The sequence below is a fragment of the Taurulus bubalis genome (assembly GCF_910589615.1).
Source record: "Taurulus bubalis genome assembly, chromosome: 11".
NCBI lineage: Eukaryota > Metazoa > Chordata > Actinopteri > Perciformes > Cottidae > Taurulus > Taurulus bubalis.
The window spans coordinates 22,352,540-22,367,612 of record NC_136599.1 but is presented as its reverse complement, the minus strand read 5'-3'; the positions used below and the strand labels follow the sequence as shown (position 1 = coordinate 22,367,612).

At 42.4% G+C, this 15,073-nt stretch overlaps 1 protein-coding gene across 1 annotated transcript in view; it reads left to right on the top strand.

The window, feature by feature from the left end:
• The window catches only part of LOC306743580 (plexin-A1-like), a gene marked incomplete at both ends in the record, with an annotated part of 182,910 nt that extends 173,826 nt beyond the window's left edge, over positions 1–9,084 (top strand). The window contains 5 exons of the mRNA XM_079226108.1: positions 1,476–1,666; positions 3,949–4,118; positions 5,095–5,307; positions 7,313–7,463; positions 8,989–9,084. Coding sequence (XP_079082234.1) covers positions 1,476–1,666; positions 3,949–4,118; positions 5,095–5,307; positions 7,313–7,463; positions 8,989–9,084 — 821 coding nt within the window. The remainder of the gene's footprint in view (positions 1–1,475; positions 1,667–3,948; positions 4,119–5,094; positions 5,308–7,312; positions 7,464–8,988) is intronic.
• Positions 9,085–15,073: the final 5,989 nt, after the last annotated feature.

Below are 15,073 nucleotides of genomic sequence, written 5' to 3'. Positions count from 1 at the left end.
GCGAATAAATGAAGAAAAAGTGTTTGCCCGTTGTGTTTTTATTTGCTTTGCGGTTTAATAGTGATTATGTGGGTGTGGGTGTGTGTGTGTATGTGTGCGCACGCGTGTGCGCGTGAGTAGGAGGGTGTGTTTATGAGTGCGGGTGAATGTTGTCCACCAGTGGCCGTGATGGGTTTGGAATCAAAGCCACTCAGCACCCCACCGGCAAGAGCAACAACAGCACGAGGACACTCAGCCGCTTTCATTTTTCTATCTCCCATTACTCTCCATTTCACCCCTCTCTCTCTCTCTCTCTCTCTCTCTCTCTCTCTCTCTCTCCTCAAGTTATTTGTGTCTCTCTCTATTTAGCCCACCCGCTTTTCCTGTCATCTCCTCTCCCTCCTTTCACCGGACATAAAGGGGTTGCAGCATGCATAAGCAGCTCTCTCCACCTCTTCTGTCCATCCCATACGTCTCCCTCTTCCCCAGGAGCAACAGCTAGTCAGGAGAGGGAGAGAAGTCCTCCCCCCTGACCTCCCTGGTTGCCCGTCCCCTCTCCATTCCTAAATGGAACAGTCGTAGATATGCATCTCCTTGCTTCGCTCGCATCAACTTTGACACTCGCGTCGTGAATAATGAAACATACACAGATGATGGAGACGAGTAGAGTGGTGTGAGTCGCGCTCTGTAAGCGAGAGAGTAAAATGAGAATGAGAATCTACATGTTTTATAGTTGTACTTCATGGCCCATTCCACCGAAACGGTGCCTTCTCCCTCCTCAGGACATTACAGGCATAAATATGCATGAAAAGTATATCCAGCAAAGTGTCCAGCACATTGTCCTAAATTAAATTTGAAGATATGTCATGTAAAACCTGACTAAAAACTACCCAGATCACTGAAAAAATAAGGATTTCAGCCTGTCCCCAATCTATAGCACTACACGCCATGAAATGTAATAAGAATCCTTCAGAAATGTTTTTTTTTTTAATTACTATTAAAATTTGTATATTATTATTATGTATTATTATTTTGTAGATATTGTTATGTTGTTGTTGGTTGTTTTTTTTAATGATATTTTCCAAACTACTCTGAAGGTGGTAAGTGTTTTCATATTATTAGCAATCATGTCATGTGGCATGTGGCCTCATTTCATGTATTTGCTAATGCTATGCTAAAAAGGCGTGTTACTTATATGAGACATTTACAAAACCTTGTGAAAAAAATTGCCTGAGATTGACGATTACACATTTTGAATAGTTAATCATCTGTGTTTTTAGATACAGTGCCAAATAAAGATTTAAAATAATTTACAAAAGTTAGAAAATGCAAACGCTCAGGACTGTTCCTAATAATAATAATAATAATTATAATAATAGGTGGAAATATTTGCTCTAAAAAGGGAAATCCATATTTTTTTTAATTTGTATCACTGAATCACAAGGTTTCTAAAGCTGACATCATCAAATCATTTTGTTTTGTGTTTCCGGCTCCAGAGAGTATGCTGAGGACGGCCAGTAGTCCAGACAGTCTACGATCACGAACACCCATGATAACCCCTGACCTGGAGAGCGGAACTAAATTGTGGCATCTGGTGAAGAACCACGACCATTCGGACCAGAGGGAGGGCGACCGAGGCAGCAAGATGGTCTCTGAGATCTACCTGACACGGCTGCTCGCTACAAAAGTAAGACAGAGGAGTGTTTTAAAAATTACATTTCAAGTCAGGGTAAAACAAAACTCCCAAACTGCACTTGGAACCATTGGAGAACAGTCAAACCTACCACTGGAACTCAGCCTAATGGGGTATTTTTTAGCATTATCAGCTCTCGAAAGCAAAGGGATCCACCTCACCTATTTGATGGTTAAAGAAACTACGACTGCGGGTCATTGAGGAGTCTTAAAATATATCAAAACACGTCATCAAAATTCAAAGCATTCCTCTATCAGCATATTTACATTTGCATGTATTTGGTTGCCAGACGTTTTGGTCCAATAGTGACACACAAATGCGGTACCATCCCAGGCATAGCAGATCGAGGAGAAGCCAAGTGTCACAGTGCTCAAGTTCCAAGTGCTACAAGGTTGCAGGTGCATGAAGTTACACATTAGTGTATAGCAGAAATGAGAGTTGTTCCTCTAGAGAGAGAGAGAGATAGAGAACGAGGGAAGGAGAGAGCATGTTAAGTGAGCAGGGACACTCTGAAGACTACCGTTGGATTGAGTCGAGTAACTCGTTCCATCACCAAGGGAGCACACAAGAGAAGAGGATTGGCATTTAATGCATTGAAATGAGGCTTGATTTGCACTTTGTGGTGAATCAGGGAGTTCAGGTAGGTGGGTGTCGAGCCGGTGGCCACTCTATCGGCGCACATTGATGACTTGAACTTAAAGGATTTTCAACCTGGACCCTATTTTCCCATGTTTCTTTTCCGTCTTAAGTATCTAATGGGGACAACAGCTTTTGACATTTTCTTCCAGTGTTGATGGGTGAACGCTGCAGACAGCGAGCTTCTGGAGGTCAACGTGTGTCCACTAAAAGTGCTTGTTTTGGTGTCGGTGAAGTAGTATTTTGTATTTTAATATATACTAGCTGCTCAGGAAACATGTATAGATCTACCTAACCAAATTGGTTACCAATGTAAGAAAGGACCCATTATAAACACACAAACACACACACACACACACACACACACACACACACAAGGGATAAGCAGGCAATTTCTTCCATCTTGCATCCTTGCAGCATCTGACTGTCTTTCTTTTCCTCCCTCGGTGTCTCTCAGTTCATTGTCTCTTTCCTAATTGTAGCAGGGGGAAGGGAAATACAGCGATGGGCAGCGGTTACAAGAGAGCCGGCTTTTCAATTTCCACTGGTAATAAGAAAAAAAAACAGATTAATAAAAGGTGGGCTTGTGTTGCAGAGTGCAGGGAGGCAGATACAGGAGGTGTCAGGAGACAGGTAATTTGTCGAGGGATTGAAGATTTGGCCATGCATGATGACAAAACAGAGAGGCAAATGCAATTGAGAAACTCATCTTGTCCTTGTCTCTCAATAGCTGTCTTTCTGTGTCCTGACTATGCAGATCTCAGTACTTTGATCCGCAGCCAGGGCAGGAAATTCATTCCTGCTCCATTTCGCAATGGCTGACTAAATACGATCCCCAAACATCTCCTTGGTAATAGATTCTGCCAGATGGAGGAATCTAGGAAACAAATGTGTTGTTAGGGAAATTCATTCAGCTACATTTGATACAATTATGTTGAGGCACTGCCATTGGAGGAATGCGCCATTCCGAATCCGAGAGCTGGGGTTCCTGTTTGTGATTCCGCAGAGCTCAGTGGGCAGAGCGAGGCAGTCACGCAGCCCGAGTTATCGCTGTGTTTCCCACTGGGGCCGTTCACACTAGAAACGCACACACTTATGGCCCGTTCAGGTGCTGTGGCTACAAGTGGCTGTAAATGGTGCACTACTCCACGACACAGGGAAATTATGTTTATTTTCATTCTCCGCCTCTCGCTGAGCTTTCACACGGTGGTTGTCTGCTCTTCTGATTAACAGGTGGAATTTAAACTTAGGTATATAGGATCTTCTTTTAGGAGGTGTTTGTGAGGGTGTATGGATTAATTCATGAGCACCAGCACAAACGTGCTCAACACACGAATGACCAAAATCGATACAAGTAATAAAACAAAACAGTAAAACCTCTGAAAACAAAGGTCAGAGTGAGTTCCTATAATAAGGCGATATAAGCTGTATTAAAACGTCGAAAGGAATCAGAGACAAACTACGGACTTGCAAAAGACATGAGATCCCGGCTCCTACTTCTAGATTACAATTTAAAAAATGTAATGTTTTACCACCGAGCAACTCTTAAGCGCCTACATGTGCATGAAAAATTAATACTACGTTGAAATTTACAGTTTAAATTCCTCGTGTTTCCTCTCTGTCCTCGTCCGTCCATTCAGGGTACGCTGCAGAAGTTCGTGGACGACTTGTTTGAGACCATCTTCAGCACGGCCCACAGAGGCAGCGCGCTGCCGCTGGCCATCAAGTACATGTTCGACTTCCTGGACGAGCAGGCCGACAAGCACTCCATCACAGACTACGACGTACGGCACACCTGGAAGAGCAACTGGTAAGCGGGAGAGTTATTTAGTTACTGACGGACGCGTGGTATGATGGGAATCGGATATCGTTCCAAGATGGTACCACATACGGCCAGATCTTCACCTTTTCGTGACATTTCCATTTGAGTCCCTCCCTAGTTAAGGCGTCTGCCAAGTACTGTGTAGATGCAAAAACTTCAAACATTGCCTGATTCCAGCTTTTTCAAATGTGAGAATCTGTTGCAATTTAATGACTTCACCTTTGGACCTTTTGATGGCCATTGTCCATTTCCTACATTTTAGAATAGTTCAAAATGATCATTCAAAGAGTACATTTTGAATGTTTCTGATAGTTTTACATTTGTTTCTTTTGTAATGCATGTATTTGGCAGCGGGTCTTTCTGAGCCAGATGGACATCATGCGACCTGCAGTTCCAACTGTTGTTAATACCCCAAAATCGTTGTGCTCCTGGGTGCACTGTAATGTTATATACCCCATCTGCAAATGTCTGGAAAGTAAATATCTGTGTGAACAACACTGCAAAACCAAAGTATTATATTAAATCAATAAATCCAGGTCTGCAAAATGCAAAACAAATTAAAATAGTTGCTGTGTCGGCTGCTTGTTCATTATTTACTGGACGATTTAATAACATCTTCAGACCGGCATTGTAGTATTTGTTTGCGTTTATTTCATTAACAGGTTTTGCTATATTCGCAAAGAATTTAGGTCACGTTTTTTTTTGTTTTTTTGTTACGACCAATTAGATTGTTCTACCATTTAGCTGCTACACTGCCTGAGGGCACCCACTGTGCAAGATTATTACAAACACAATATAAACCACTTGAAAAACAAGCTTTTAATGCACACAAGTTGTGCGATATGGAAAAATAATAAAATAAGCAGCTGAAGCAAAGCACTCAGTCACTTCCCAGGTTGCATTTAGTTACGTGTTGTTAAATGTTTTCTTTCACAAAGTGGCCTCTTCTGTGTTCCCTCTCCAGTCTTCCTCTGCGGTTCTGGGTGAACGTCATCAAGAACCCCCAGTTTGTATTCGACATCCACAAGAACAGCATCACGGACGCCTGTCTGTCCGTGGTGGCCCAGACCTTCATGGACTCCTGTTCAACGTCAGAACACAAACTGGGAAAAGACTCGCCTTCGAATAAGCTTCTCTACGCGAAAGACATCCCCAACTACAAGAACTGGGTCGAGAGGTACGTCAAAGCCACAAAATGACCATTTGTGTACCAATTACTCACCAATGCAAGGTAACACAGGCCGAATAATTGGCATACAGGTGTTAATTTTCTGGGTGAACTATAGCACATCCACAATTATTAATGCTAAGTGAAAAAGAATCCATATGAGTTGTTGAAGCTGGGAAGGTTGACTAATCTGTAAATTTGTCTTCAAAGAAAAGTGAGGTGGAGCGGTGAGATAAATTACTCATTTAAACAGCTGTAAGATTAGGAGAACGTAACAGGTTGAACTTTGTCTGCCACTAGCTTTTGAAGCATTTCCCTGGTCTCACAGTACACGGTTCTATTAAATTAGCGGGGGGAAAAAGTCATGTACTTTATTTACAGCTCGCTTCGGGTCCGTGAATATGAAATACAATGCTCACAGAGTGTAGGAAATATCTGTAATGCTAGTTCCGTCTGTGACATTTTAAATTGCCATTTGAATTAAGGTCCAAGACAAAAAAAAATCACTTTGAGTGTCACATCACCTAGCGATGTAAAAACATACAAATAAGAGATGGATTTGTTGCAGCTGTATATCCTCAAAAAACGTACAATCCTTGTTTCTTTTTTGGTAAGCTAAGTAGTTTTGGCAATATGAATTGCTACTGAAATTAGGTTTCTACTATAGAAACAAAGGCTTAAAAATAATTCCAGCAACACTTTTATCAGTAGTTCATTATGATGATATTTGATACTTTGTTTTCTACTTTTTCTACTTTGTTTAATCACTGAATGAAAATTCTCTAGTTAATATAATTTACTGATTTATTTTAAGTCTATCTCTCTTTTTATGTTTATTTTACGATCTTTTTTTTAATGTATTTTTTTATCTTGTGCTGTTTAAGTGTTTTGTTTTTAATGTATCTGTGTTTTATGTGTGGCCATGTGTGAAACTACGCCACCATCTTGGTCATTGTACCCCTTGTGAAAGAGATAAAAACATATCAATGGGATAAATAAAGGTTAAATAACTAAAATAAAGGAGCAGACGATTATCGTGGTACCGGGTCCATTTCTTTGTGTCGAGCGACACACTTAAAGCGTGCTGCAGCGAGTCCTGAGGATCTCGGGGAGTATCTGAAGGAGTATGAGATACGGATTTATAGGTGATGGTTAATTGGGTGCAGTTAAACCTTGTTTCTATTATGCCTCTGAATCCAAGCTCAATATTGGGATGTATTCTTATTGTACTCCTGCCTCACTCTCTAAGGGATTTTTTCTCCCCGAGTCAATACCAGTTAATGCTCAGTTATCATAATAAGGGACTGGATGAAAATGATTGGGATGGGAAAGGGCGGAATAAGTGGAGTATTAACGCCCCAGACTAAATAGTAAAATCTCTAATGTGATTTATACTAGGTGATGCTGTCGCCCACTATGTGTCAGATCAGCTGGGCGGCTGTCGCCCGGGGCGAGAGAGCAGGTCATCCTTTAATCACAAAGTTAGTGGAGCGAACCCTGGCTCCTCCTGTCCGCACGTCTTTGTGCGAGACGCTGAACTCCAAGTGGCTTCAGCTTTCACAGCTCACACGGGAATATTCAAATACAATATAAACCTGGAGTGAAACAAAGTAAAAAGACCTTCCCTGCTCTCCCTGAAAGTTTAATCTACTCACCTCTCAGGAAAGAACAAAAAAAGAATAACTCCGTCTTCCCCTCTAATCATTTTCCTACACTCCCTTAAAAAGAACTTCAACATTGATACGCCACTGAACGCCACACAGTCCACCCTTCCTCGCTGCGTCTGGCTGTCATGTCCCTCCCTGCATCCATTGGTCCCGTCAAAGTGTCCCAGAGCGAGAGACTGAAACATCAGCTAAATATTGAACGTGGAACTGTGAACTGCTTCCATCCCCTCAGTGAGAAGCCCGGCAGCCGCCGTTTGCATTCGGAATATTGAATCACGACCCGTGAGCCGAGCTTTTGGACGGAATGCGAATGGTGCGGTGCATAAAACTCTTGTCTCCCCCCCCAGGTATTACTCGGATATATCCCGAATGCCGGCCATCAGTGATCAGGACATGAGTGCCTACCTTGCGGAGCAGTCCCGCCTGCACCTCAGCCAGTTCAACAGCATGTCGGCGCTGCACGAGATCTACTCCTACATCATCAAATACAAAGACGAGGTGAGCTCCCCCGGGCACGGAGGAGAATGGAGCGCTGAAAGCGCTTGGTATTGGGGTGGGCCTGTGTCACTTCACTTGTGTTGACTAATACCGAGAGGTCATTTGAATTCAATTACGCTGATACCCAGACCACATTGGTGAGAGCTGGAAGGTATTATCGCCATTAGGGTGAACAATTAAGGCGTGAGCTTAACACATTATGGAGCTAATGGCGCTTCATTAGGAGAGACCTGCGTGCACAGTATCCTACAGCTGCTGCTGGTTGATTAAAACTCAACATTTCTTTGCGGAACAGGAGTGTGTGTGTGTGTGTGTGTGTGTGTGTGTGTGTGAGAGAGAGAGTTTGTGCATACAGGTGTCATCTTTTATAGGAATAGTTAGACATTTAAAAAAAAAAGGCGCTTATTTGCTTTTTTTCTTCTGAAAATTAGATGAGAAGATCAATACCTCGGCCCTTTCTCAAGGCTAAAAAGGAAGCTACAGCCAGCAAAGACACAGTGTGGTTGCCAGGCAACCATCCTAGGCTCTAGGAAGTAAATAAGAGCATAACGGAGAAACTCAATGTATTATATAAAGGACGTGTCCGGTGTGAAACACATTCAAAATTCACTGTTTGAATGATTTGAGCCATCGCATGCCGTAAACATTTCATTTCATTTTCATTTCATTTCATTGCCCTGGAGTCATGCAGTGTATCCTTGTAGTGTCCAGGAACATTCCCTGCATGGGCGCATGTGTGAACCTGTGCAGAATGAAAGCGGTGCCATTGCAGGGACGAGCGCGTAGAGGGTCACGTCCGTCGCCGCTCTCAAATCCGCGACTCTGACCTCCCAATGTGCATGTCTATGGTTCCTCATAGACATGCACACGTCTCCGTCAACCTCTGCTTTCCCCCAACTTTATCGAGCTTTTATGCAGTAAAAGATAAGCAGCCGCAGCCTCTTCTCCTCCCCCCCCCTTCCCTCAATAGCAACAGTATTACAGTAGTTATGCTGGCTGGTTGCAGCTGGCTCCATTCAAACCAACTGCTCCCCTTCATTACAGCCTATTATCCAGATGTAGGCAGCTCCAGGGTCCTCATCGCCTCTAACACATGCCCTGACCTCACGCGCACAAAAACACATGAACGTGCTTGACACGCTCTCACACACACACACACACATGCTAATGTAAACGAAATGACGCACCACAAAGACAAATGCACACATAAATACAGTCTGTTTTGTCTCTTTCTCTCCCTTGTGCACATGCACTCCTTCGTGCACTCCTTCGTGTGTGCAGCCCCTCACTCCTCCCTCCCCCTGCCAAACCCGTCTATGTTGTCAGCATCAGTTTGAAATGTAATCACTAACAGGAGATCTGAAATTAGCTGAAATGAATGAGATTTTTTTCTTTAGTTCTTTGCCAAAAAGCTGATGTATCTTCGCACCAGCAAATTAAGGTTTAAAAAAGCGCAATATAACGCAGCTACAGGATTGAAATGAGCGATTCAGGTGTGACAATGTAGTTTAATCTGCCTTTCCAGATCCTGTCGGCGTTGCAGAAGGACGAACAGTCGCGCAGACAGCGGCTACGTGGGAAGCTGGAGCAGGTCATCGACACCATGGCGCTGGCCAGCTGAGGACCGGCCCACCACGCCCCTCGGCTCGGGGAGAGCTGGCCAACCGACACGCCTTCCCACGACAAACCTCCGACATTTTTGACCCTTCGACGTTTGAAGTCTGTCCGTTATCACCCTCGCGAATAGCAGCGAACCGCAGCGAACAGCGGCGGAAAAGACTGCAAGGGCACAAGCGCCCAGCAGCAGCACACAGGAGAGACAGCAGAGTTTGGAACTAAGGCCACGCCGGGCCGGGCTGGCTTTTTTTTGTTTGTTTTTTTGTCTCTGAGCCACCAACCCAGCCCCCAACAACCAAATCAAGTGCACCCTCAGCCGATATGGACCTCAGCTCAGGAGAGTGTTTATCTTCATCAAGGCCCTCGTCACATCGAGACTCCTACAGGTGCAGCAGTTGGGTACTTTGGCCACGATCAGGACCGGCACACGCACACCGGTGACCAAAAAGCTCATCGAGCTGGATGAAATGCGACTGGAAATGTGTTCGCCGCCAGCTAGTAGCTCGCCACAGCCACGGCCACTAAGCCAATAAGAATCCGGGATCTTATATCGCGATACTCGATCCCTGTAATGAATTTTCTGTTGCCGTCGGGGTCAGCTACATCGCAGCAGCCTCGGAGCTGGTGAGGATTCAGTGTGTTGCTCAAAGACACTACAGCAGGGTGGATGCTTGGCAACACATGGACTGCCGCCACTGCAGGGACGACCAGGAGGAAGGACTTTGCAGGGAAACTCTTCCTCCAGAACCGACTCTGCAACAGCATTTTCTGTTTCATAACTCTGCTTATGATTTGTAAACACTTCTCCCTCAACTGCGTACTCTCCCCCCGTGCTGTGCCACTTGTGTTACTGCTGAATTTGCACAACAAAGCTAAATCAAAAGAGTGAAAAGGATATATGAATATATATATATATATAGATATATAAATACAAACCTTTTGTTTTTAAAAACAAATTTAAAGTAAAAAAAAAGATGTTTTCCATAGTAATGTACAAAAAAAGTTTGAGAAGAGGATTTGATATTTCCAAGATGACAAATTATGAAAACACGAGGAAAAAGTCGTCCTGTGCCATGTTTTACTTTGAATGTTGTTTAGTGCAAAGAGACTTCTTTTCGTTAGATGAGATGTGCTATGATGAAAATGTTGCTTAGTGATTAAAAGTGAGAGTTTAATTATATACATTTGTATATATATATATACATATATATATATATATTTATATATATATATATGAACATATATATATGTGTGTGTATATATATGTATATTACACCGACCTACAGTGCTTTTGTGTTTGTTTTAGAGAAACCAAATACATGGAGGCCTGGTCAACTGATTTAGATGACACAAGAGACATTCCTGTCTAAAGAGGCACTAGCCGGTCATTTGGACATTTGGCACATCGTGCTCTGCGACTTCTTGATCTAGTTTTCTAGACTCTTTCTCTTGCCTGGAAAAAAAAAAAAATGCGCACCAGAATGAAGGCCGGCTTTGGTGTGCAGAACAAGGTGAAACAGCAACGACTCAGGCCTCAGTTTGTTTTCTGGTCTGCAGTAAAGGACGCTCAAGCTAAAGGTTCCCACTTTTGAAACGTGAATGTGGTTTATGAAAAGAAGATGAAATGTAGCCTGATTTATGTTCAGTGATTTCGTACCAGTCGAAGGCCTTTCTCTTTTTTTTTTCTTCGTTTTGTGGTTTTATAGGGTTAAAAAAGAAAAAAAACACGTTAAATGTTTCCTTTCCAGTCCGTGCTGCTCCTCATTATCTTGCAGTGCTTAGAAAAAAAAAATATGCATTCACAAACGACACATTCCTTTCTTCTATGAGTGTAAAAAATTAAAAATGGTACACGGTTAATAACAAAGGCTAGAAAATACAGGGAGAAAAAAAAGATTGAAAGGCGTTAAACAAAACCAGGGTAATATGTACTGTGTGTTGTCATCCATCCTATAAGAGCTTGTTGTGAAATGTGGAGCACTAAACCAGGCATAACAGCAACCGGATCAGATGGATGTGGTTAAGATCAAGTCCCTGTTTGTTTGGTTTGAAAGCAAATAATTGGAGAAAAAACTACAAGAAAAAAAGGAGGTTAAAATGCATCAAATGCAGCTTTTAGAACAACACGTCTTCAAAGGAAATCGTTACAGATGCCTCAAAACCATTTTATTTTTCTTCCTCTTCAACAGTGCTTCCCTCTACTCGCCCCCACCCTGTCACAGAGAGGAAAGGCCTCTAATGAGCTGACACGTTCAGTCCAGATCAGACAGCACAGAACTTTAGCAGAACTCGCAGGCCAGGGCTCTCTCAAATTAAAGGTTACTCAGATGCTCTATCTTGGTGGTGGACAGTCTTCAGTACATCCCAGTGGCTCTCCAGGAAACACTGTCAAGCGCATGAAGAAGCCACCTGCGATACGACCCGCCCACATCCCACTTTTTGTCACTCCCCATGGACCTTTAAAACGTGCCTATACTGGCGCAGATGCTTATTTAAAAACGCTCAGATTCTGATGGCACATTCACATGCTCACAAGAAGAAGAAAAAAACATACATGCACGTACATTTCTTAATTGTAATTATAAATACGATAAACCGCATTTTTATACATAACATGCCTTATGTCACGGTTGCAAAATTGTTAACCTGTCGCTCGTAAGTGTGTGAGCGAAGCACCAGATGGTATTTGTTCAGCCACAGCTGTGACGTTTTTATTTCTCAGATCGGTGAGTTTTAGTCTCTCAAGAGTGTGGTACATTCAGGCCTTAGCCACTTTTCTTTGTGTCTTTGAGCAGCAATCCCCCTCCAGTCTAAGCTTTAAAGAACTGGCAAATAATACTCAAGTTCTGATAAGAAAGAGATTGAAATAAAACGGAATTGTCATTTTTATGAGACAATGTAACTATGAGGTACTGCTATTTACGAGCCACATGTTAGCGAATGTTGGCTACTGCAGTTGAGGCGGCTACCGAGCTAACATGCTACTCTAAAAATGAATCCGATTGCACATTTGCAAGTTTTATCGCCATGGAAGTGTACAAAATACAATAAATATTTCCTACAGTTACTGGACATCTCTCCATGGTTGCCCAATGGCCGACAATGAGCGCGCCACTTCAAATTTCGACTTCTTCTTGAGCAAATCTCCTCCCCCCCCCCCCGTCCATATCCTTACATTGTATGGCTTTTTTTAAAGCTACTTACCAGACCTGGACCAACCTTTAATGCCACTGAATCAAACACATGCTGCTGCTGTCAAGTGAAAACTCTTTGCATTGAAAAGATGTGCATTACCCTGCATAGATTTAGGATGATTAAGAAACCCTTTAAAACATCCAGACCTTTAGACATTAGCCTGTAGTTGTCGTTAAGATGCCGTTTTTATTTTATACCTGCCAGCAGATGTGTCTGGACAGAGTGAAACGTACTGTACATGCTTCAATACTTGAACCACTGATCTACACAGGGTAAAACAACTCACAGAGGACTGATCAAAGCTTATTTTCATCCAGGTGAAAAAGCTCTGTGACTGGAGGTTATATCGGATCCATCTACTTTTCAGTTCTTCCACACAAGGAGTCAGCACTTAGTCATAGCCATTTAAATACTCCCTCATTGAAGGTATTCAGTGTTTGTATTTCCGCTTGATAAATGGTCAATTTGAGGTAATGTTACTTCCGCAGGCTCATTTACGCATTATGTTTAATTTGATTGAATGACTGACCCAGCCTGATGTATTTATGTTTGACCGATATTCACCGGCTCAATTGTTCTGTTGCTGGAGATTTGTGAAGATCATTTTAAGTGATGTGGAAATAGTGATGAGGCTTAGTTAGTGAAGGAAAAAAGAAGGAAAAAAATAAAAAATCAGCAAGATGGCGGGAGAAGGCCCACATGGTCTCTGGTGCTTTTGTTCCTTAGTTTTTCGCTTCTTGTTTTCTGCTTCACCACTTGTTGGGGTAAAAGATGAAACGACTTGGGCAAGGCAGAGGAAGCGCTTTGAAGACCACGGTACCGCTTCATTCTCCATTCCGTTGCATCTGTGGCGCTCGACTTCCACATAGATATACACAGTGAGGAAGGAGGCAGGAGGAGGGTGGAGAGAGAGAAGGGAAGAGATTCTCTCGACAATTGGCCGACGCAGAACCGTTCACCGTGCCTTGTCTGGCTCTGCCCATACTGAAAATGGTGATTTTTTTTCATGTACTTGAAGGGTATGATTCAGGGTACATGTCCAACAATTTAAAAATGCATTTTTACAACATCATTCAAGATGTATTTTTAAGTGCATTAGTTCTGCTTTCTTTCGGAGACTGAGGTGAGAAGTTTGGTGGCCACCTAATCAAATTTCAGCATTTGTTTAGCCTAGCTTAGCATAGAAAATGAAAGCGCTAGCCTGCCCCTGTTCATAGTGAAACAAATATGCCTACCGACACCTCTAAAGCTGGCTAAGAGAACTAATTGTAGCTTTTGGTGCGTTATGTTTTTCCACTACGCTTCACCCTTATTTTTAGTCTTTACGCTAATCCTGAGCTAAGCTAAACTACTTCCTGACTCCAGCTCTGCACCGAACATCTACACATGAGACTGATATTGCTATCATGTCACTGTTGTAAAACAAAGTGAATTATCCTGTGTCTCAAAAAGGAATTGTGCTTATTCGCTTTCTCGGAGAAGAGTTAGAGAGAAGATCAACACCACTCTCATATCTGTCTGCTACGTGTGAATCTAGGAGAGAATATAGTCAGCTTAGTTTAGCAATAAGACAGGAAGCACGGAAAAAGGCTTCCCTAGCTCACCCCGGAGATAAATAAATAAAAAAGTGCACCAACAAGCGTCGCTAAGATAGCTAATTAACAGAGCCAGGCTAGCCGCTTCCGTTTCTCTGCTAAGCTAAGCTAACTGTACCCTAGCTCGAAATTTAGAATAAGGCTTCAGATCAGAAATTTGTATCAGTTTTTTTCAAGTGACTCTCAGCAAAACAGTGAATAAGGACACTTGCCAAAATGTCAAACTATTGCTATTTTTAACAACAATAAAAAAAACTTTAGAATTATAATTCAGGGAGCCACTCCATTTTCTTCAGAAAGCCATCTCTAAATCTATTCTGAGTGTTGGTGAAATGTACTCATTTTCAGTATGTGCTGCACCCTCCAGCATGGCTACTACTGCAACGCACAACCTTAATACTTAATGTGCCAATTTTTTTGTCCCCTCCCTCTCCCCAACAGCGACACTCAAAGTTTCCTCAAGTTTCCCATCCCTCCAGTTCTCTACAGCTTCCACACCTGCTGAGTTCACTTTGATTAAAGTACATTTCAGAGAAGGAGCATATGATGTAAAAAAAAAAACCTTCACACACAGATTAAAGAAGAGAGCGTTAGAAAGAAGAAAAAATATCTTAGAGAGTTTTAATACTTTATGAATTCTGATACCTTTTTAAGAGTTTCAGACTTGAAGCTGCTGGTTTTGGCTGTTTCACGCCCGTGTAAATATCCTGCTCTTTCCTATTTTGCAGATTTATTACGTGTAAATAGACACGCATCAAGGAGAGATTAAACATGTTTTTTGCTAAATCTGTCTCGTCTGATGTTTTCATTCCCCTTCCCCATCCCTATATAGCCTCCCCTCTAAGTTGTGGATTTGAAAGTTGTGAGAAGTTTTAGGTTTATCTCAAGTGCACGTCACCACAAAAGGACTTGAAAGATCAAAAGCAGCACATATGAGACTAAAATATTATTATACTCTATGCATTCTGGCAGAGCAGAATATACTGCTTCTGTTTGATTTCTAAGCTTTCACCACGATGCTGGTGATGAGGACTTTGACAAAGATATAAAAAAAGAAAATGATAATGAGCCCTTCGCAGACTTGACTGTCAGAAATCCCTTCCTGAAGCGAGCCAGGAAGATGCAGAGCACGGTTTTCATGAGAACAATCACCCATCCATAGCCACTCACTTTCCCACCCTTGTCAAACGACTGAAATTGTCC